Here is a 21281-nt window from a genome sequence, read left to right as displayed (position 1 = left end):
ACCACATCCTCTCCATCAAACCCACAGACACCAGAAGGGACCATATTGGCAGCATCCATCAGCCAGCCCGATCGATTTTGTCCTGGGAGGGCCGGTTGTTTGGGGATGCAGATCACAGCCAGGCGGGGGGGGGGGGGGAGAGAGAGAGAGAGATAAGCAAGGAAAATCTGGCTGGTGTGGGTGCGAGGAGGCTAGAAGGGGCTTCCTAGGGGGAGTGAAGGATGTCCTAGAGAGGTTTCCTCCCACCCTAATGAGAAGATCCCATTTCTACTCCATCACTCTTTGCCTCCCCTTTGGGGCAGAGCTGTAACTCCATGCTGGAGCATCTGCTCGGCGTGCAGAAGGCTCTCAGGTTCGGTCCCCCGGCACCTGCAGGTAGGGATGGGGATGTCTGCCGTCTGAAATCCTGGAGAGGGCCGTAGCTCAGCGTTGGAGCATCTGCTCTGCATGCAGAAAGGTCCCTGGTTCGATTCCCCGGCATCTGCAGGTAGGAAAGAGAATCCTGCCTCGAACGCAGGGGAGCCGCTGCCAGCCAGTGTTGACAACACTGAGCTACATGCGTCGGGATCAGGCAGCTTCCTGCGTTCCGAGGTGGTTTCTATGTTCCCATCGCTTACCAACAGGACCCTACCTGCTCCCCCACCGGGACCAATTGTGAGATCCTGCGGGGGGTAGGGAAGTAACTCACCCCCCTCTTATTGAAGCCCAGTCACCTGAGGCGGTGGGGAAGACCCTAATCCCCTCCCCAAAAACCTAATCCCTCCCAATTCTCCAGGAACGAGAAACCCAATTCTCCCCACACAGCCCCAAATCTGATGCGATCTTTCCAGTGTTCAATAAGGAAGTCCGTGTACCATCCTCAACTCCAATGACCAAGAGAGAACTGTAATCCACCATCCAAGAATGACCCAGTCATCTATAAGAAATGCTCTAAATCCCCTCCCCTGGCTAAAAAGGACTTTCGTTCCCCAGGGGACTCCCAGGAAAATCCTAATTCCTCCCCAGCTGCCGTTCTTCTTTCCAGATTTTACTGGACTCCAGCTCCCATCAAGACCAGTATCTGGGAGACCACAGGTTCCCCATTTCTGACACACAGGAAAACGCAATTTCTTACACCCCGCCCCAGATATACACTCTCCTCCCTCCCTCCCATCACGCAGTCCCTTTCTTCTCCCTTCGCCCCCCCCCCCCGCCCCGGCCCGCCCCGGCCCCAAGATTGCACAGCAATGTATAAAAGCTGGAGGAAGGCTGGCTAATCCGTGCCTGGTCGAGAATCACCACCCCAAAGATAATGGATTTCACCACAAAGCAGAAAAGCCCAGCAACTCAGTGGTGATGGTGGTCGTAAAAGCAGGGGCGCCAGCGGAACTCCCTGCCACTGCCAATCCTCTCCGCTTCCAGCAGGAGCCGCTGCAGGCCGAGAGCGTCTTTTTTTTAAGCACGGAAATGTGGGGTCCTTCTTCCTCCCGCTTTTTGGAAGAAGGTTTGGGATGTGGGGGTCGCAGAGCAGAGAGGAAGGGGTACTCAATAAACACCCATCCCAATAAGCAGAGCAGTTCCAGCGTCTGCCGCCAGGAGGCGCTATGCAGGACAGGTCCTCCCATCTCTCTCTCTCTCTCTGCCTCCGCCCGTTCGGCTGCCTGGCTGGCTCTGTATTCTGGGCACGCGGTGTTATTCCTCTGGCTGCGGTCCCTTACTTTCTGCTGGCTCCCTCGGCCAAGATGTGGGGGCTGGAAGGAAGAAAGGGAAAGGGTGGCGCTGGTGTCAGCTGCGTCCTGAACTGCTCCCTGTCCCTTCGCCTACAGGAGCTTTCCTTCTTCTCCTAACCCCTGCCCAGTTTGCAGAGCTGCAAACGTCTCCGCTCCTCCAGTAGATATCTTTATTCAATTGCTGGAACAACTTGAGTGGGAAGAAGGAATTCCCCTACTCAAAGCAGCAGGGACTGCCACTTATCTGTCTGATCTGGGGGAGGAAGAGAAGGAGGGGAGGCGGCGTTCCCCAGGATCCCCCACTTCAGCAGTCAGGTAGAGAAAGGGAAATAGCTGTCAGCTGGTAAATTTGGGGAAGGGCTGTAGCTCAGTGGTGGAGCACCCGCTTTTCATGCAGAGGGTCCTGTGTTCAATTCCTGGCATCTCCAGTTAGGGCTAAGAGAGACCCCTGCCTGAAACCCTGGACAGCTGCTGCCAGTCAGTGTGGACAATACCAAGCCAGCTGGACCGATAGTCTGACTCAGTACCAGGCAGCTTCCTATGTTTCTCTTTGAAGCATCTCTGCATCCTGAATCATGAGGACTAGAACCTTTCTTCTTAGCAGGAAGGTTGTTGTTAGCTCAGTGGCAGAGCAGCTGCTTGGCATGCAGAAGAAAGTCCCAGGTTCAATCCCTGGCATCTCTTGGTAGAGATGGGAGAGGACCCTGCCTGAAACCCTGGAGAGTTGCTGCCAGTCAGTGTAGACAATACTGATGTAGATAGGCCAAGAGCCTGAGTCAGTATCGGGCAATTTCCGGCATTCCTACAGTAAAGGTAAAGGGACCCCTGACCGTTAGGTCCAGTCATGACCAACTCTGGGGTTGCGGCGCTCATCTCGCTTTATTGGCCGAGGGAGCTGGCGTACAGCTTCCGGGTCATGTGGCCAGCATGACTAAGCCGCTTCTGGCGAACCAGAGCAGCACACGGAAACACCGTTTACCTTCCTGCCAGAGCGGTACTGTACCTATTTATCTACTTGCACTTTGAGGTGCTTTCGAACTGCTAGGTTGGCAGGAGCTGGGACCGAGCAACGGGAGCTCACCCCGTCGCAGGGATTCGAACCGCCGACCTTCTGATCGGCAAGTCCTAGGCTCTGTGGTTTAACCCACAGCACCACCCATCACCCCAATTTGCAGCCTGTTGAGAAAGGTTGTGGGGGTGGGATCAGGAGGGACATTTAAGGTGCTGGGGTGTAGCTTGAGTCAGGCAAGCCGAAAAACCCCACAGCAAGAGGTGGATCTGGATGTTTCAGGTGTTGGATCTAGAGAGGAGATGTTGCAATTCTTTAAAAAAGGACTCTGGGATAGTATTTCCTTAAAGCTTCTCCATCCCCATAAGGAAAGGTGTGCAGTATGTGATATTTCTCTCTCTCTCTCTCTCTCTCTCTCTCTCTCTCTCTCTCTCTCTCTCTCCCCCCCACCCTCAAAGTACCATGTGGTGTGTGGTGCTCTCTGCTGGCTATTTACTGCTACTGCTACCAACTCTCCAATTTTTGTGTTCCACCCCCCTGCCCCACTTTTTTGGCAGGGGGGAAATATAATTGAAGTTTTGCCAAAAGTATTAAATTTACACAACATCTCCCAGTATCCGTCAAATTTGCGTCCAATGATATTTTATTGGAAGGACAACTTTGGTGAACATTGCCAAGGCCTTCTGGCAGAGCTATAAGTCAGTTTTTTGAAAAAATGTATGAATTATATTAGACGGTACAAAGGAAATAACAGGTTAGGCACTATCAACGAACCCCCTTGTGATATTGTTGGGGGTAGTTCAATAAAGTTGTCAACAGAATCTTACAGCACTTGTAAGGAATCGATTTTGGCTGCTTCAATCTGCAGAAGTAGCACAGCTACGGGTGCCACAAAATACTTGTTCTGCAATTGTAAGAAATGGAACTTTTAGTGTGGCAGCACCTGCACGTTGGAACTCCCTGCCCATTGACATCAGCCGGGTGCCTGCAGTGGACTCTTTTCAGCACCTGCTTAAAACATTTTTTGTTAAGGCAAGCCTGTCCAGGCATGAAGAATGCTGACGTTCGTTTTAATCTTTTTTTTTTTGCTTACTGTTGATTTCAATTACAGTGGTACCTTGGGTTACATACGCTTCAGGTTACATACGCTTCAGGTTACAGACTCCGCTAACCCAAAAATAGTGCTTCAGGTTAAGAACTTTGCTTCAGGATGAGAACAGAAATCATGCTCTGGCGGTGTGGCAGCAGCAGCAGGCCCCATTAGCTAAAGTGGAGCTTCAGGTTAAGAACAGTTTCAGGTTAAGTACGGACCTCCAGAACGAATTAAGTACTTAACCTGAGGTACCACTGTACCTTATGAAGAAGAACCATTTAAGAACTGGTGGCTGTGTTTTATTTTTTCCTCTTCCCTCCCTTTCCATGTCCCCTTGTGTGTCTGAGGCAGTCTGTTCCACTGTCAAACAGCTCTTACCCTCAGAGAGCTCTTTGTACTGCTTCATTGAAATCCTCTTTCTTGTAATTTGAATTCATCAGTTTGGGTCCTATCCTCTGACGTGACAAAAAACAAGCTTGTTCCATCTTCCACTTTTCAGCCCTTTCAGATATTTAAAGATGGCTGCCACGTCACTTCTTGGGGCTCATCCAACATTTGCTTGTCGCACACCTAGAAAACATGGGTCCGAGAGATTTCCCGTTTGCAGTGCCACTTTCCCTGGGAAAACCCGCTCCTTTTTACAAAATCAGAGCAAATGTCAATCAGTGGAAAACCCGACTGTTTGCTCCAATTCAGCAGCGAAGAGCAGGTTGTCCCCAGGGGAAAGGGGCAGGGCAAGGCAGCAAGGTGAGAAGCCCTCAGTCTTTTCCTCTCCGGGCTAAACAAACCCAACTCCCTCAACCATTCCTAGACTTGGTTTCCAGGCTGTCCTTCGTTTTGGGGCTCATACTCTTGCCCTTTGCTTTCCCTGGGGAAAACCACTCTTTAACGCTCAATCAGAGCAAATGGCAATTCGGGGTTTCTCCCGATTGACGTTTGCTCTGATTTAGGACTAAAGAGCAGGTTTTCCCTGTGACCGGGGGGGGGGGGCAAGGGGGAAACTGCTTCGGCCTGCGCAGGGGACAAGCGGAAGTGTGGATAAGCCCTTGGTCTCCTTCCTCTGCACACATTCTAGCTTCTTAAATTCTGGTGCCCATAAACAAATTCCTACGTGCATCCCCATAATGGACTTGTTTTCTGGAACTTAGGGAGGACACCCAAAGCCCAGCTAAGAAGGCTGCTCCATTTTTGGTTATGTGGGCAGAGAATGATGGGAAATAATTGTGGAAGGCATTCCTCGTGACACATAGTGATGTATACAGTTCTGGAGGAAGCTTGTCTTAAGTTTCTTAATGAGTTACAAGAGGGGTGATGGTTTTGGTTGGATGTACAAAAAATCAATTCTATGCTGGCTAACTCCCAGAGGGTCATCACTAGATTAGTAGCTGGCTTTACGTTGACACTCATGGAATTGGTTTTAGATTGAAGCTGTGCGTTGACTGGAAAAGGGTAGTGAATGTTTTTGTGGATATTAGGCAACCTGTGGCCTTCCAAATGTTGCTGGACTACAACTCTCATCATCCCTGACCATTGGCCATGGTTGGCTGGGGCTTATGGGATTCGGAGTCCAACAACATAGGGAAGTCCACAATTTTCCTCCAGGTTATTTATTTATAACTCCTGGACTTCTTGTATAATTACACAGATTTTTTTTGTGTTACGGCCTATTGCCAATAGAGAATAAATTGTTCCTGCAACATTAAGCTGAGAGATGGGGATTGGCCAGAGGCCAGCAAGTTATTTTGGCTCAGCAGAGATTTGAACCTAGCCTTTGAACGATCAAGCCAGGGAGGTGAACTGGGGCTCAGCCCAGCAGGGATTCCACCCACCCACCCAAAGCACCAACATTTGGTAACTTAAGAATATAAGGAGCTCCTGGGTGGATCAGACCAACGGCCCACCTAGTCCAGAATCCTGTTCTCAGAGTGGCCAACCAGATGCCTGAGTATGTGAAAGGATAATAATAGTACTGTAATAGTAATAATGATGATGATAATGATAATGTATGCCTCCTTCCGGCAACTCCGGCAACCAAGCTGGAGCCAAATGTATTGCTCTGCTTTCCATTGCACCACCTCAGTTAGGTGCAATAATAATGTGTGTGCCCCTGTAATTAGAATGGCACAGATAAATGGTGGGGGGGGGGGGTTAAAAAGAAGCACAAATATAAGGCGGCGTAAGTAGGTCTCCCCAGGAGGAACATAGGAAGTTGCCCTAGAGCAAATCAGACCATTGGTCCATCTAGCTCAGAATAGTCTGCCGACTTTCTCGACCTTAGATGCTCAGACGTTATTTGACTGCAACTCCCACCATTCTCAGCCAGCATGGCCAGTGGTCAGGGATGATGGGAGTTGTAGTTCAAGAACATCTGGGGACCCAAGATGGAGAAAGGCTGGTCTACACTGAGTGGCAGTGCGCCACCCCCCGCCCTCACTAGGTTTCAGGTGGGAAGCCTTCCCCTAGCCCTACTCAGAGAGGCCATTCAGGATTAAATCTCCACCCACAAGCAGATGCTCTGCCACTGAGCCATGGTGCACCCCAGTCCCCTTGATTTGTAGGAAGCTTCCTTACACTAAGTCTGACCATTGGCCCAGCCAGCTCAGCATTGTCTACACTGACTGGCAGAGGCTCTCCAAAGTTACAGACATCCCCAGCCCCACCTGAGGATGCCAGGGATGGCACCTGGGACATTCTGTATGCAAAGCAGTGAGTGCTCTATCACTGTGTCCTGGTCCTCTCCACCATCAAACTCCACTCTCCCTCATGAACACCTTCTTTCTTATGGCTCCTCTGAGGAGACATCCTATACACACCATACATTTAAAGCAGGCGGCTCCCTCTCCCCACCCACAGAATCTTGGGGACTGTAGTTTACCCCCACCCACAGAACTACAATTCCCAGCACCCTCCCAGCTCCCAGGATTCTTTGGGGAAAGTCATGTGCTTTGGGGGAAGTTGGCTGTGCCCAGGGCTGGGTAGGGCTGAACCCCGGACCTGCAGGCATTCAGGTGTTATTAGGACTACAACTCCCATCATCCTTCGCCGCCATTCTGCAAGTGGCCAATGGTGAGGGATGATGGGATTTGGAGTTCAGCGTGTCCGCCAGGGCATATAGGGAGGCGGCCGCGGGTGGGGCGGACCAGCAGCCGCGCCATTCATGAATCGCCGTGTTGGGAAAAGTCACGCGCCGCTTCCCGCGTTCGAACCCTTCCTTCCATTCAGCAACATTCGATGGGCCACGCCCACTTCCCTCCAGACCCCCGCCCTCGTGCTTGATCCTCGCGCGGCGATTGGATAGCAGACCTCAGCTCCGCCTACGCGTCTTAGTCCGTGAGCAGCCATGGAGCGGGCGTCGCGGGAGCTCCCCGCATCCTGGTAAGGGCTCCGCGGGGGAGGGAAGCCAGGGCTGCCCCACCTTTAATTTTTGCATGTGACGAAGGGTGTGGGGTTTACCCGTTTCCACTCCTTGCACAAGCACTTTGCGCCCAACGGTGCTTCCAGAATTGCAGATTCCCGCAGAGAAACCCAAACACACGCCTGATTTTCAGCCCATAATACCCGCTTACTTTGCTTGCTAATTATCCCCTCCGAGGCTTGGATCTTAAGCACTTATTAAGGTGCAAACCCTGTTAAACTTCACCTCCGAGTAGACGTGCTCGAAATCGTTCCATGCGCAGAAACTACTGTCTTGGGTTAGGCCCGTCCAGCTAATGTCCTAATGCTTCTTGACGGTGGAACAGAGGTGGTTTCGCTGGTTTGCTGGAGGTATCTAAGCTGAAGCTGGACCAGGTACCTGCCTGGGATAGTGGCCCTCGAAATGTTGCTGCACTCCAGCTCCCATCTGCCCCAACCAGCATGGCCAATGGTCAGGGATGGTGGGAATTGCAGTCCCAACATCTGTAGGGCCGCAGGTGCCCCATGCCTGCCCTTCACTTTGTTAGGTGCATAACAACACGAGGTGGGGTGGGATGGAGAGCAGCAGCCCTGCGGTACCCACAACCTGCTTCTATTATCAAAGAGGTGGAAGAAGGATAGGGATCCTGCGGTCGTCATGGGAGGACACCAATCTGCTGGGAGTTGTCAGGGGCAGGTCAGCAATCCAACACCCAGTGTCAGTGAAGTTAACTTCATTCAAAGAAACCAAAACAGCTCAGGCCTAGTGGTCCCCACACCTCTTCCCAGTAGGTCTCGGCCCAATGAGGCAGTTGCGAGGACTGAAGGTCCCCACCTTCCCACTGCTCCCTTTCCCAGGACTTTTCCCAGTAACCCAAGACACCTTTGCCTTGTCTCTCTTTCCTCCACCCTCTTCATTCCGTGTTCTGGGAGACCAGGGGGCAGGGGAACTGTTCACAGCAGGAGGGGGAGACACCCTGGCTTCTTCAGCAGCGTGACCCATCTCTGCCTCTTACCTCACCCCTCCTCTCCGTGCTCTGATTCTGAACTGCTCTCTGCCACAGACTCTTAAAGGTAAAGGGACCCCTGACCATTAGGTCCAGTCGTGGCCGACTCTGGGGTTGCGGCGCTCATCTTGCTTTATTGGCCGAGGGAGCCGGCGTACTGCTTCCAGGTCATGTGGCCAGCATGACTAAGCCGCTTCTGACGAACCAGAGCAGCAAACGGAAAAGCCGCTTACCTTCCCGCCGGAGTGGTACCTATATATCTACTTGCACTTTGAGGTGCTTTCAAGCTGCTAGGTTGGCAGGAGCTGGGACTGAGCAACGGGAGCTCACTCCGTCGCGGGCATTCAAACCGCCGACCTTCTGATCGGCAAGTCCTAGGCTCTGTGGTTTAACTCACAGCACCACTCGCGTCCCGCCACAGACTCTTCCTGCGCACTAAATCCTGTTACCTCTTCAGCTTCCAACGCCTCCTCTTCCTAGTCTTCTCCTTCTGACCACCCATCCCCATCCCACCACCCATCCCCGGGCTCCGAGCCTTCTTCCCTTTGGGTTCCCCAGCTGGTGCCTCCACCATTCCTCTTTGCCCAGCCAGTCCATGACAGGAGTCCAGCAACATATCAAGCGGCACACCTCCTACCCTTCCTGTGGCAGAAAGTTGAGACGGCTGAGTGCAGCAGACCTTCTTGAGGGTCACAGTGGAATATAAAGTGTTGGTGTTGACCTTTAAAGTCCTAAATGGCTTCGTCCCAGTATACCTGAAGGAGCGTCTCCACCCCCATTGTTCAGCCCAGACACTGAGGTCCAGCTCCAAGGGCCTTCTGGCGGTTCCCTCACCGCGAGAAGCAAAGCTACAGGGAACCAGGCAGAGGGCCTTCTCGGTAGTGGCGCCCGCCCTGTGCAACGCCCTCCCACCAGATGTCAAAGAGATAAACTACCTGACATTTAGAAGACACCTGAAGGCAGGGTGGTTTTTAAATGTGTGACATTTTAATGTATTTTTAATCTTTGCTGGAAGCTGCCCAGAGTGGCTGGGGAAACCCAGCCAGATGGGCGGGGTACAAATAAATTATTATTATTATTATTATTATTATTATTATTACACTCACTTTTCTTTCTTCCAGGGCACCAGAGCGCACAGTATGGCTGAACAGTGGAGCTCCTATGCCTCTTCTGGGGCTGGGCACCTTCCGTTTGCGGGGTGAGGAGGCCGTGCGCCTCAGCCTGGACGCTGCTCTCAGGAACGGCTACCGCTTGGTGGACACGGCCGCCGTCTATGGCAATGAGTCCGACATCAAGCATGCTCTGAGGGAGCTGCTGCCGCGCCACGGCCTGGCTCGGGGAGACGTCTTCCTAACCAGCAAGCTGAGCCCAAGGGACCAGGGGCAGGAGGCAGCCGAAGGAGCCTGCCTGCGAAGCCTGGAGGAGCTGGGCTGTGATTACTTAGACCTCTACCTCATCCACTGGCCTGGGACCCAAGGCCGGCCGCAGGAGGACAAGGGCAACCGGGAACGGCGGCAGCAGAGCTGGCGGGCTCTGGAGAGGCTGTACGAGGCCGGGAAGCTCCGGGCCATCGGGGTCTCAAATTACAGCATCCAGCATTTGGAGGAGCTGCTGGCAGTGTGCCGTGTGCCCCCCTCTGTCCTCCAGGTGGAGTTCCACCCAGAACTGGCACAGGGGGAATTGCTGGACTTCTGCCGGAGCAAGGGCATCCACCTGCAGGCCTACTCCTCACTGGGGACCGGCCAGCTGGTGGGGCGGCCAGAGGTGGTGAAGGTCGCCGCACGACACGGGCGCCCGCCTGCCCAGGTCTTGCTGCGCTGGGCTCTGCAGCAAGGGGTCAGTGTCATCCCCAAGTCTGCCACTCCGAGCCGTGTGGTGGAAAACAGCCAGCTCTGGGGTTGGGAGTTGAGCCCAGCGGATATGGAGGAGCTGGGTGCGTTGGATTGTGGGAAGCGCTATTGCTGGGATCCCACCAATGTGGCATAAAACAGGGGTGGGGGGAAAGATGGGCATTCCGAATGTTGCTGGACTCCAGTCCCAGCCAGCATAATCAGCGGTCAGGGATGGTGGGAGTTGGAGTCCGGCAACATCTGGCAGACCAGGCATTCACCAGAGATATGGGGGATGTGAGACTTTCAGGACTGATCTCCACCCAGTTGGAGAATCCCATTTGAAAGCAGTGCCTTTATCACATTGCCATTCCATCAGCCAGATTTTAAATTCAGAAGAGAAAATGCCAGTGGATGGAGGAACTCGGGCTTCGCTCTGCCTTTACCACCTCCCCCTGGAAAGAGAACTCTAAGGCAGGGCTAGAAATCTGTGGCTCTCCAGATGTGGTTGAACTCCCGATCTGGCATGGCCTGCGGTAAGGGAGGAGAGCTGGGAGTCTTAAAAAAGCATCTGGAGGCCCACAGGCTCACTATTGCTGCTGTAAGACGAAAAGAGTGATATTAAACAGGAATTCAATTTCTCTGCGTCCCTTTGAGTTTAATTTTCTTTCGACACATTCATTCCCGAGGCAGCTAAAGCAATCCTGCCCCCACTGCAGTCAGGCTGGCAATCTGGGGGTTGTCGCTGTGAGCTTGAATTGAAGGAATAGGCAGTGACGTGCTGTAAGCCAGAAAAGTATTTAATAAACATTTATTAACATATAATAAAAGGGCATACAAATTTCTCTAGGCAGGGCTGGTGAATGTCAGGGGTTCTCGTTTCAGTAATGCATACAGTGGTTTTTGTTCAGTGTTTTTTTTCCTTTTAAAATACAAAAAGTACACTCTAGAAAGGGCAGGACAAGATCCCCTCAAAATTGGGGGTCTTATAGGGGAGGTGCAGGGGAGAAAGGGGTGGGAATCCGTGCATAGGGCAGAAGGTTAAATTCTTAACATGTCATACTAAAGTGGCCTAAGTAAAAAAAAACTCCTAGGGGAGTGGGTGTGGAGGTGCAGAGGAATGATCACAGCATCCCCCAGATTTGGGGGGACACCAGCCATGTGCCACATCAACCCTACAGATTTACCCCCCCCCTTTATTTGTTCCTTCAACCCTCCCCCCACCATTTGTAACGGACAGCAGCAAGATACAGTCATGGGGGGCTTCTTGGACCATTGCCTGGGGAATTCCGACGCCACCATGACTGCAGAACCTCCTTCCAGCCCAACGTCCGGCGCATTTGGGTAGCTGTCCCTGCACTCTTGGGGCGCGGCAGCTTCTGCAAGAGAGAAGGAAAACGTGGCATCACCCCCTCTTCCTGACATGCACCTCTCAATCCAGCAGGCTGGTACATCAAGGATGAGAAACTGACAGGCCCTCCTGGTGTTGCTAGACCACAACTTCCGTCATCCATGACCAGTGGCCTAGAGCCCGGTGAGGCTGACAGGACCTAGAGTCCAAAAGCGTCTAGAGTACCACGGATTCTTTGGGTTGTATCTAAAGTTAGTTCTGCTCAAAGCACATGACTTTAAAATGGCTTTGGCCCTGTATACCTGAAGGAGCATCTCCACCCTCATCATTGAGGTCCAGCTCCAAGGGCCTTCTGGCGGTTCCCACCAGAAGTGAAGTTACAGGGAACAAGGCAGAGGGCCTTCTCAGTAGTGGCACCCGCCCTCCTGTCAAATGTCAAACAGATTCTATGACCTTCTGTAGACATCTGAAGGCTGTTTTGTTTTGTCCTTTTATATTTTGTTGGAAGCCGCCCAGAGTGGCTGGGGTAACCCAGTCAGGTGGGCAGAGTGTAAGAAATACATCATCATCATCATCATCATTATTAGATTAGACAAATTCATGGAGGATTAGGCTACTAATGGCCTAATGGACTGAGGGAGAAAAAACATCTCCACGTACTTGACACCTAAGGGACACTGTTATCCTCGGTTGTCAATCGGATGCCTCCGTGGGAAGCCCATAAATGTGACCTGGGCACAACAGCAACTCTCCCTGCTTGTGATTGGCAGCAGCTGGCATTCAGAGGCAGGCTGCCCGCGGCAACAAAGCCCACCTCTCCCTTGGGAAGGACGGACTTCTCTGTAAGCAGGCCAGACTCACCTGCAGCTCGCCATGGAATTCGTCGCTCATCCTGCGCAGCTCCCTCCCGTACCGCTGGGCTGCCCACAGGATGGGAGGGGCAGAGCGTGAGCGTGCCCGGAAAGTGCCCACTTCATCCAGGGCCTCAGGGTCTGGCAAGGGAGGGTCGGATCCAATGCGACGCCGGAGCTCTGGCACAGGAGGAGGAAGGAAAGGGGGGTTATGTCACACTTGCCACAACACAGCAACAGAAACTGCTGGATTGTAAAACAGGCCAAGGTCCAGTCCTTTCTGATGTTATTAAACTCCAGCTCACAGGGGCCCAAGCCAGTATGGCAAGTGCCCAGGAATGATGGGAACTGGAGTCCAGCAGCATTTTGGGGGGCTATTGGTTCTCTGCCTGGCCTAGAGGGTTAAGGTGGTGTATTGAATAGACATGGCTCAGAGAGGCCTGCTTGAGGCCCCGTTCTGCCGCAAAGCCACTGTCAGCCACTGCCCACCAACTTCCAGGGTGGCGGTTGTGGAGACCTCACTATTATTATTAGTTCAGTTTAATTACCTGTACTGCACACTAAGGTCTTGGGGTGGGTCGCAACAATTTAAAATACAATGCAGTATTAAAACAACCCACAGTGGCAAGAACAGGGTGGGCACCCCAAAACACATCTTGGTTGTCAAAAAGCTACATCTTCAGCATAGGGCAGAAACTGACTTCTCCTCTAAGCGTTTGTGGTGATGGGAAGCACCAAGAGGCCCCCACTGCTGATCGTAACACCCAAGAGGGTATGTTAGGAAGGAGGCGGTCTTGGTTTGAGCTTTTAAAAAAAAGGCTGGATAATAAAGCTGTCACCTGACTGAAGAAATCTCAGTTGATCTATCATTTACAGCAGAACTGGAGCACCTTTGGCCCTCCAGATGTTGGAAGTACAATTGCAAACTTAGATTGCACTCCCAGTTTACCTAGAAGTGACACTGAACTCAGTGGGTCTTACAAGCAATCCTTATTTTGCACAGGGGTTATGTCCCGAGACCCCCCACCCCCAATCCATAGGGCCCATGTAAAGTGTTCCACACACCCCATTCTGTCATTTTAGTTTTCGGGTCACTTCCGGGTTCGGTGCCTTGCATGTGCACAATCTTGCGTCAATCAGTCATTGCCTGTACTTCTGAATAGAAAAGTATGGGATTGCACTGATATTCTATCAATTCTACTTGGCACATTTCTCATGGAAGAACATGGCTTTCTTGATATAAATGATCCCCTTTAATATTCTTCTCACAACACCTTTCATTATAGCTAATTTGCTTTATTACATTTATTATCTTCACTTTTTTTTTTTTAATTCACAGCATAAGCAAGGCAGATTTCGCCATCCATCCTCTGGGCGCGAGAAAAAGTCAAGAGAATCTCTGTGGCCTCTGCTGACCTCATAAGCGCTAGAAACGAATTAAGGATTTCATCACTTTCCAAAGCTCAGCACGAAACGTGACTAATCATGGCCCTGTTATTGAGCCAATATTTTAGAATCGGTTTAGTCAGTCTTGCCCTGATATGAAGCCCACAAAAGTTCACAGAACTGGAAGGGACATTCAAATCATCCAATTCTCTGCAATGCAGGAATATGCACCCATATGGGGATCAAACATGTAACCTTGACGTTATCAGCACCACGCTCTTACAAACTGAGCTAACCAACAAGGCAAGATACTAGCTGGCAAACATTTTCACTAGTGTGCTGAGGACTGGCAGAAGAGGGACCCTCTTCTAAAAACATTTTTGGGGAAGGGCTGCAGGTCAGCAGGAGATCATCTGCCTTGCATGCAGGTAGGTCTGGGTACAGCACCCCGCCTGAAACCCTGGAGAGTCACTGCCAGTCCGTGCAGGCAATACTGAGTGAGATGGATGAATGGTCTGACTAAGGCAGCTTCTTGGTTCCCAGGTTAGGCTTCGCTAAGCTCACACAAAATGGTAGAATTGGAAGGTACAGTGGTGCCCCGCAAGACGAATGCCTCGCAAGACGAAAAACTCGCTAGACGAAAGGGTTTCCCGTTTCTTGAGTCGTTCTGCAAGACGAATTTCCCTATGGGCTTGCTTCGCAAGACGAAACGTCTTGCAAGTTCTTGCGAGTTTGTTTCCTTTTTCTTAAAGCCACTAAGCCGTTAATAGCCGCTAAGCTGCTAAGCCGCTAATAGCCACTAAGCCGCTAATAGCCGTGCTTCGCAAGACGAAAAAACCGCAAGATGAAGAGACTCGCGGAACGGATTAATTTCGTCTTGCGAGGCACCACTGTACCCTGCAATCTAGTCCTGCAATGCAGGGATCTCAAATAAAGCATCATTTGAGGAAAAAGTGGAATTTCTTTAGGAAAGGTTCACGGCTCAGCATTAGAGACTCGCTTTGCATGCAGAAGGTCCCAGGTTCAATCCCTGCCAAGACCCGACTGAAACTCTGGAGAGCCACCGCCTGTCAGTGTATTCATTATTATTTGTTTACTTGTTTATTTATATTTCACTTTTTCCTCCAAGGAGCTCAAAATGGTTCCCTCTCCCCCGCCGCCATTAATCCGCACAACAACCCTGTGAGGGAGGTTCGGATGAGAGTCAGTGACCGGCCCAAGGTCACCCAGTGGGCTTCATGGCCGAGTGAGGATTTGAATCCTGGTATAGTGGGTCCCAACCACTACACCACACAAGTACTGAGCGAGATGTCTGACAGGTTTTTATAGTAGATCTAGAGTGGGGTGGGGGCTTCCCTTCCCCTGCTGGTGCAGGAGAGGGGCAGAAAATTCCCTTTCTCCCCTACTAGGTCACTCACTGCCCTACTTCCATGCAGTGGCTGGTTGCTGCCACCATCCCCAGCCAGCTGAGACAATGGTCAGGGCTGATAGGAATCGCATTCCAGCAACAACTGGGAACCCTGAAGAGGGAGAGGGAAATGCTCTTGTTCTGCCCCAGCCCAAATACCTGGATTCCCAGCGGAAGGACTTCCTGGGCTTCCTGGGGCCTGGTCCCCTCCTGCGACGCTCCTCCTGGTCAGCTTGAGATCCTGCGGTTCCTTCTCACCCGGTGGGAATGTCTCTTCATCATCATCCTCAATGTGGAACATTGTCAGGGGGCTGGCATGGCCCCCAAGACCCAACGTGCCGTTCTCCGGGGGTGGGGGGAGGGTTGTTGTCAGCAGAACTGTGGAGGGATAGGAAGCACGGAGATCAGAATGAAGGCGATTCCTCTGAGAGCCAGGAGAAGGGCTGTAGCTCAGTGGCAGAGCATCCGGAAGAAGCCGAGGGACCCAGGTGTCCGACAATCTGGGCAGACACTTAAGGGAACCAGGTATATTGAGGTTCGGTCCCTGGCATCTCCAGGTGAGGCTGGGAGGCAGCCCCTGTCTGAAATCCTGGAGGATACTGAGCAAGGTGGACCAACGGTCTGATGCAGTGCAAGGCAGCTTCCAATTTCATACAGAACCATGAGGACTAGAATCTTACTTTACTAGACAGGCAGCTTCCTATATACCATGCAGAAGGTCCCAGGTTCAATTCCTGGCATCTCCAGCTAGAACTGGGAGAGGATTTCTATCCAGAGCCCCAGAGAAGCCACTGCTAGTAAATGTAGACTAGGAAGCAGGAACCCATTGCCCTCTGGATATTGCTGGACTCCAACTCCCATCATCCCTCACCACCGCCCCTTCCTGCTGGGGCTGATGGGAGTTGGAGTCCAGCAGCATCTAAAGGCCAATGGGTTCCCCGCCCTGCTGCAGACAATTCTGAGATAGATGGCCCAGCGTTCTGACTCAGGGTAAGGCTTCTTCAGATGTTCCTATGACTAAGGCACTCAGCTGGGAACCAGGAAGTTGATAACTCACTGAAAAGCAAGTGGTTATCTTAGGTTCAGCCACCCACCGCCAACCTCGTTCTGCAGCAGGGAAGACAGGCCTAGCTTGCAGGGCTGTTGTTAAGAGTCTAATGATAGATTTTTTTAATGGATTTTTAAAAACTGCCTTCATGGGCAAATTATCCTCCCAATGCAGTTTATAAATAAGTTGATATGCTACAACGTCAGCTTATTAAAACAATATACAGTGGTAATAATAACAATAACAATTATTATTATTATTATTATTATTATTATTATTATTATTATTATTTATTTGTACTCCGCCCATCTGGCTGGGTTTCCCCAGCCACTCTGGGCGGCTTCCATAGAAACCAAAAAACACTAAAATATCATACATTAAAAACTTCCCTGAACAGGGCTGCCTTAAGATGTCTTCTGAATGTCAGGTAGTTGTTTATCGTTTTGATATCTGATGGGAGGGCGTTCCACAGGGCGGGCGCCACTACTGAAAAGGCCCTCTGCCTGGTTCCCTGTAGCTTTGCTTCTCGCAATGAGGGAACCGCCAGAAGGCCCTCAGCGCTGGACCTCAGCGTCCGGGCAGAACGATGGGGGTGGAGACGCTCCTTCAGGTATACTGGTACCTCGGGTTAAGAACTTAATTTTTTCTGGAGGTCCGTTCTTAACCTGAAACTGTTCTCAACCTGAAGCACCACTTTAGCTAATGGGGCCTCCTGCTGCCGCCGCGCCACTGGAGCACGATTTCTGTTCTCATCCTGAAGCAAAGTTCTTAACCCGAGGTACTATTTCTGGGTTAGCGGAGTCTGTAACCTGAAGTGTATGTAACCTGATGCGTATGTAACCCAACAGCAGGGTATGATCAGTTAAAAGTAGCAGCAACTTAAGTAAAATAAGCAGATTCAGGCCAAAGACCCATCTAGTCCAGCATCCTGTTCTCTCAGAGATCAACCAAAACAAGAACAACACTTTTATTATTTATATCCCGCCCATCTGACTGGGCGGCTTGCCTCTGGGAAGCCTGTAATCGGGACTTCACTACGTACTGAGTCATTCTTCCCAACATTTCCCCAACCTCTTATTCCCTTTCACATCCTCCCCAGCCCACCCTTCTGTATATTCCCCATTGTTCCTGGGGAAGAGCATGGAGCTATGAAACTATGCAGTTTCTTCCCATGATGACCGGAAATCTTACTCAGCCACAAACACACACGGAAATAGCGTCTAGGTTTCTGCTCATTATGTTTCCTTTCAAGATCATGAGGACTAGGAGGGGAATTTGCCACGCTTTTCAGATTGGTTATGCCGGCTCCACGTTCAGGGTGTGGTTTGTGTAATGCTTCAAAAATGGTAACAATTTGTATTATTATTTATATTAAGAAGAGCCTGCTGGATCAGGCCAATGGCCCACCTAGTCCAGCATCCTGTTCTCTCAGTGCCTCAGACGGAAGTCCGCAAGCAGGACAGTGGGGGCAGATAACAGGGACTTAAAGAAGAACAGTTTGACAGCAGCTGAAGAAGTTGCTGAAAGAAAGCACTGCAAAACCATGCAACTGGAATAAAAAAGTCTGAAGGCGTCCCTAAAGGCTAGAAAAGGGTGTGGCTGTAATTTTTTTTGGGGGGGGGGGAGCGTATTCCAGAGGTGCAGGTCATCACAGAAAAGACCTTCCCTGCTACCAGCCAGCTTCATTCATGAACTAGTCACCAGAGACTCAGATGCTAAATCTTAAGACTTTGACAGTTATACATGAGTGGAGGCGGTCCTTCCGAAATCCTGGCCCCCATTCGTTTACTGCAAGGATGGGGAACCTGTGGTCCTCCAGATGTTGCAGGACTCCTTCAAGCCCAGCCAGCCAGGCAAGTGGTCAGGGATGATGGGAGCTGTAGTCCAGCAACATCTGCAGGGCCACAAATTCCACATCCCTAGTTTACGGAGATAATGACTGCACCCAACCAATGCTCGCCTAGTCTAGCATCCTCTTTCCCAGATGCTTCTGGAATCCCCACAAACAAGGCATGAAGACAGTCCCCTCCCAGAAATACACACACCAACCTGTATTCCAAATGGAGGATGCATACAACCAACACAGCAGCTCTCTTTTATCCCCCATTCATTGGTCTAATCCCCCTTTAAAGCTAACTTGGCCAGCAGCCATGGTCATTGCATCTTGTGACAGTGAGTTCCGCAAGTCCGTTAAGCTTCCTGTGAAATTTTCCCTGCTTCTGCCCTACGTCTACCGCCAATCAGATTTCCAAAACCGCAGGATCTAGCATTCTATGTAAGTGGAGCCTGCCTGGTGGATCAAGCCAGTGGTCCATGTAGTCTAGCTTTCAGTTCTCACAGCGGCCAACCAGAGGTCCGAAGGAAGCCCACAGCACAACAGTCCCCTCCCTACTTGCAATTCCCAGCACACTGCCTCGGACAGCTGAGGGAGAACACAGCCATTGCAGCTAGTAGCCACTTACCCTGCACAAATTTGTCTAATTCTCTTTTACAGCCATCCTTACACAGAACCACGTGCATATTTCTTGCAGAGAATCATAGTGTTGGAAGGGACCACAAGGGTCATCTAGTCCAACCCCTTGCAATGCAAAAATCTTTTGCTGAACGTGGGGCTTGAACCCACAACCCTGGTCTCATGCTCTACCAACTGAGCTACACATGAGGATAAGTTAGTGGTCCAAGTTAGTGGCCATCACTAACTCCTCTGGGAGCAAATTCAACAATTTAGCTATGTCCCACTGCTTGAAGCAGTATTTGTTTTTGTCTGTCCTTAATCTCCCAACCTTCAGTTTCATTGGCTGGCCCAGAGTTCTAGAATTTTGAGACAGAGAAAAATGCTATCCATTTTCAAGCTAGTGGCCATCACTACATCTGCGAGATAAGAAGGAGGAAAAGTTTCTCTCTATCTGCTTTTTCCACCCCACATGTCATTTTACAAACCTCAATCTGAGTATTTAAGATGGTAATGCTTTGGGATCTATACTCCACTCCTCTAACAGCCCCCACCTTTGGGGACCTGCCCTTCATTCTATCTATTTTTTTAAAAAGATAGCCCGGAAGAAGAAGAAAAATCAAAATCCACCTTAGAGCAGCGCCTTTATTCAGTCAACCAAACACGTTACAAAACAGCATGCAGGCTTTTGAGTTTTATTTCTTACTCACCAATTCAACCCTGAAGAAGAGTTTTGGAGAACTGAGAAGCGCGCGCATGCTTGCGCAACATTTTTGCGGTTGGCCCAGTAAAGGTATTGCGGCAATGTGGGTTTTAGATATTTTTTTTAATTGAAAGCATTTTCAACTAACCCTTCAGTCATAATGACTCCCAAAGCAGTTTGGTTTTTTAAAAAAAACAGTAATAAGACAGTCCCTCCCTGCCCTCAGGCTTATAGTTAAAAAAAAAAGCCTGTGACACACAAGGAAGGAGGGGAGGGGAGGGCAGAGGAATGCAAACCCATGATTTGTTTCAAAGCCCCTTCCCCTTCATAGTAATGATTCCTTCTCCCTCTCCCAACTCCTGTTAGTACCATTTTTGCACTCTTTTGCTTCCTCAGTCCCCTGAATTGGGGAGCCCCGCTGATGGTTTTTCTCTCCTTCATTCCCCCCCCTCACTTCCAAATTTTAGGGTCGCTTCCTCCTATCCAGGTCACTTCTCCCTCCCCTCTCCTGATCTTGAATTTTCAACTCATCTTCCCTTCAAAATCTTGGATCACCATCTCTCTCTTCCTCCTCTTCTTCTACCCAACCCATCCACCCCTCTCTAACCCGCGCCCTCAATTACCAGAATTAGGGTCACTCTTTTCTTTCTTCCTCCTGTTTACAGCCAGCAGAGATCCAGCCACAGTCGCCGGGGCGATGAAGAACTGCCAGCTTCCGTGCCCAATCAAGGTCGCCAACGTCACGGTGGGAGGGAGAGATAAGAACGCACCTCCTCCTGCTACCTTCGGCTCCTCCCACCCTCTTTCCTTCCCCCCTCCCTCCTCTTTCCACGCTCATTTGATAAGGTAAATTCTCAAAAATGCTTATGCAAATCGCAGAAGTACCTGCAAAAAAAGGGGAGAAAGAATGGAAGTATTCTTTTTGCGTTGTTCTAGTAGGGCTAAATGGCACTGTGAGTTTACATTCAATGCAATTCAAATATAACTTTGCAAATATCACTCTCAATGGAGCTAATCTCCAGATTATTTATTTAGTGATATATAGCCGTAAAAAAATAATGGCCATCATAATTCACAATTCAATTCTGCATACCAGATATTCAGTAGCGCAACACACAGATCAATGGCACAGCTGGCATATTTCACAGTGAAAGGATGTCACCCGATGTTTATCTGTTTATTTCTTCGGAAGGCTTGAAGCCCGCCCTTTGATATATGGCTGGTTGCAATAACACAAAATAGAATGCAAAACTGCAGTGGTGCGATGCAAAATAAGCGCATAGCCAGTGTGTCAACCTTTAGTCCCAGGATGGTACAGATACAGTGGCAAGAACCTTGGACTAGTGCCTGGGAGTCTAGAGTTCAAATTCCTGCTCAGCCCTGAAGCTCAGTGGGTGACCTTGGGCCAGTCACTGCCTCTCAGCTTTGGCCATCTTTATTTTTCATTTAAAAGTTATTACAATTATTGCCTTTCACCGTGCAATCCTTTATTCAGATGCAAGACTCGTTGAGTTCAATGACGCTTACCCAAACGTAAGCAAGGAAGATTGCCGCGCTCTCCTCACTTACCTGGGAATTCAGTAGGACTTACTTCTGAGTAGACAGGGCTAGAATTGTGCCGCAAGCGAGCACTTTTGCTGCTAGTCTGACATTAGGGGTTCCTGTGATATATAGGCAGGGACAATCCCATATTATCATCAATGGGGGCTTAACGTTGAAACATACTGGAGCAGTTGGGGGTTTCATAGCCCCTGCAGATTTATTGGGAGAATATGGGCAGGAGATGCCTTTACTGGGCACTAGGACAGAACTGGGAGGGAATAGTCAGGGGGGGGGCATTTCCTGGAAACGCATAGAAATCTCTGGGTCCGTACAATAGTAAGGGAGGAGGGTAAGCTTCATTTGCCCACACTTAAGATGGCGACCGGAAGGGGCGCAGACGCTCTAGCCAGGTGACTTTCTGCCGCCTGTCCCATTCACGAAGCCACTTACGTCCTTTGCGTAAAAGGAGACGAGGGTGCTAGAGCGGGCGCAGGTTTCGT

The 21281-nt window shown here is 50.5% G+C and overlaps 2 protein-coding genes across 2 annotated transcripts; one reads left to right on the top strand and one right to left on the bottom strand.

Moving 5' to 3' along the window:
* Window positions 1-6989: 6989 nt before the first annotated feature.
* On the top strand, window positions 6990-10249 carry LOC114586308 (glyoxal reductase-like). The gene is made up of 2 exons (XM_028709600.2): window positions 6990-7186; window positions 9333-10249. The coding sequence occupies exons 1-2, from the start codon at window positions 7152-7154 to the stop codon at window positions 10195-10197; spliced, it is 900 nt and encodes a 299-aa protein (XP_028565433.2). The 5' UTR covers window positions 6990-7151; the 3' UTR covers window positions 10198-10249.
* Window positions 10250-10819: 570 nt separating this feature from the next.
* Window positions 10820-21029, bottom strand: BAD (BCL2 associated agonist of cell death). The gene is made up of 5 exons (XM_028709601.2): window positions 20809-21029; window positions 19863-20124; window positions 15196-15414; window positions 12253-12422; window positions 10820-11419 (listed from the first exon to the last, which is right to left on the bottom strand). Exons 3-5 carry the CDS (start codon window positions 15335-15337, stop codon window positions 11294-11296), a joined length of 438 nt encoding a protein of 145 aa, XP_028565434.2. The 5' UTR covers window positions 15338-15414; window positions 19863-20124; window positions 20809-21029; the 3' UTR covers window positions 10820-11293.
* Window positions 21030-21281: the final 252 nt, after the last annotated feature.

Source organism: Podarcis muralis, chromosome 16 (genome assembly GCF_964188315.1).
Source record: "Podarcis muralis chromosome 16, rPodMur119.hap1.1, whole genome shotgun sequence".
In the NCBI taxonomy this organism is placed as follows: Eukaryota; Metazoa; Chordata; class Lepidosauria; order Squamata; family Lacertidae; genus Podarcis; species Podarcis muralis.
The sequence above is the reverse complement of the archived record's forward strand: the minus strand, read 5'-3'. Positions and strand labels throughout refer to the sequence as shown.

Coding starts and splice junctions, on each gene's coding strand:
- LOC114586308 (XM_028709600.2), top strand. CDS start 7,152: ATGGAGCGGGCGTCGCGGGAGCTCCCCGCATCCTG. Junction 7,187..9,332: donor CGGGAGCTCCCCGCATCCTG/GTAAGGGCTCCG, acceptor TCTTTCTTCCAG/GGCACCAGAGCGCACAGTAT.
- BAD (XM_028709601.2), bottom strand. CDS start 15,337: ATGTTCCACATTGAGGATGATGATGAAGAGACATTCCCACCGGGTGAG. Junction 12,423..15,195: donor TCCTTCCGCTGGGAATCCAG/GTATTTGGGCTG, acceptor CTCCTGTGCCAG/AGCTCCGGCGTCGCATTGGA. Junction 11,420..12,252: donor AATTCCATGGCGAGCTGCAG/GTGAGTCTGGCC, acceptor TCTCTCTTGCAG/AAGCTGCCGCGCCCCAAGAG.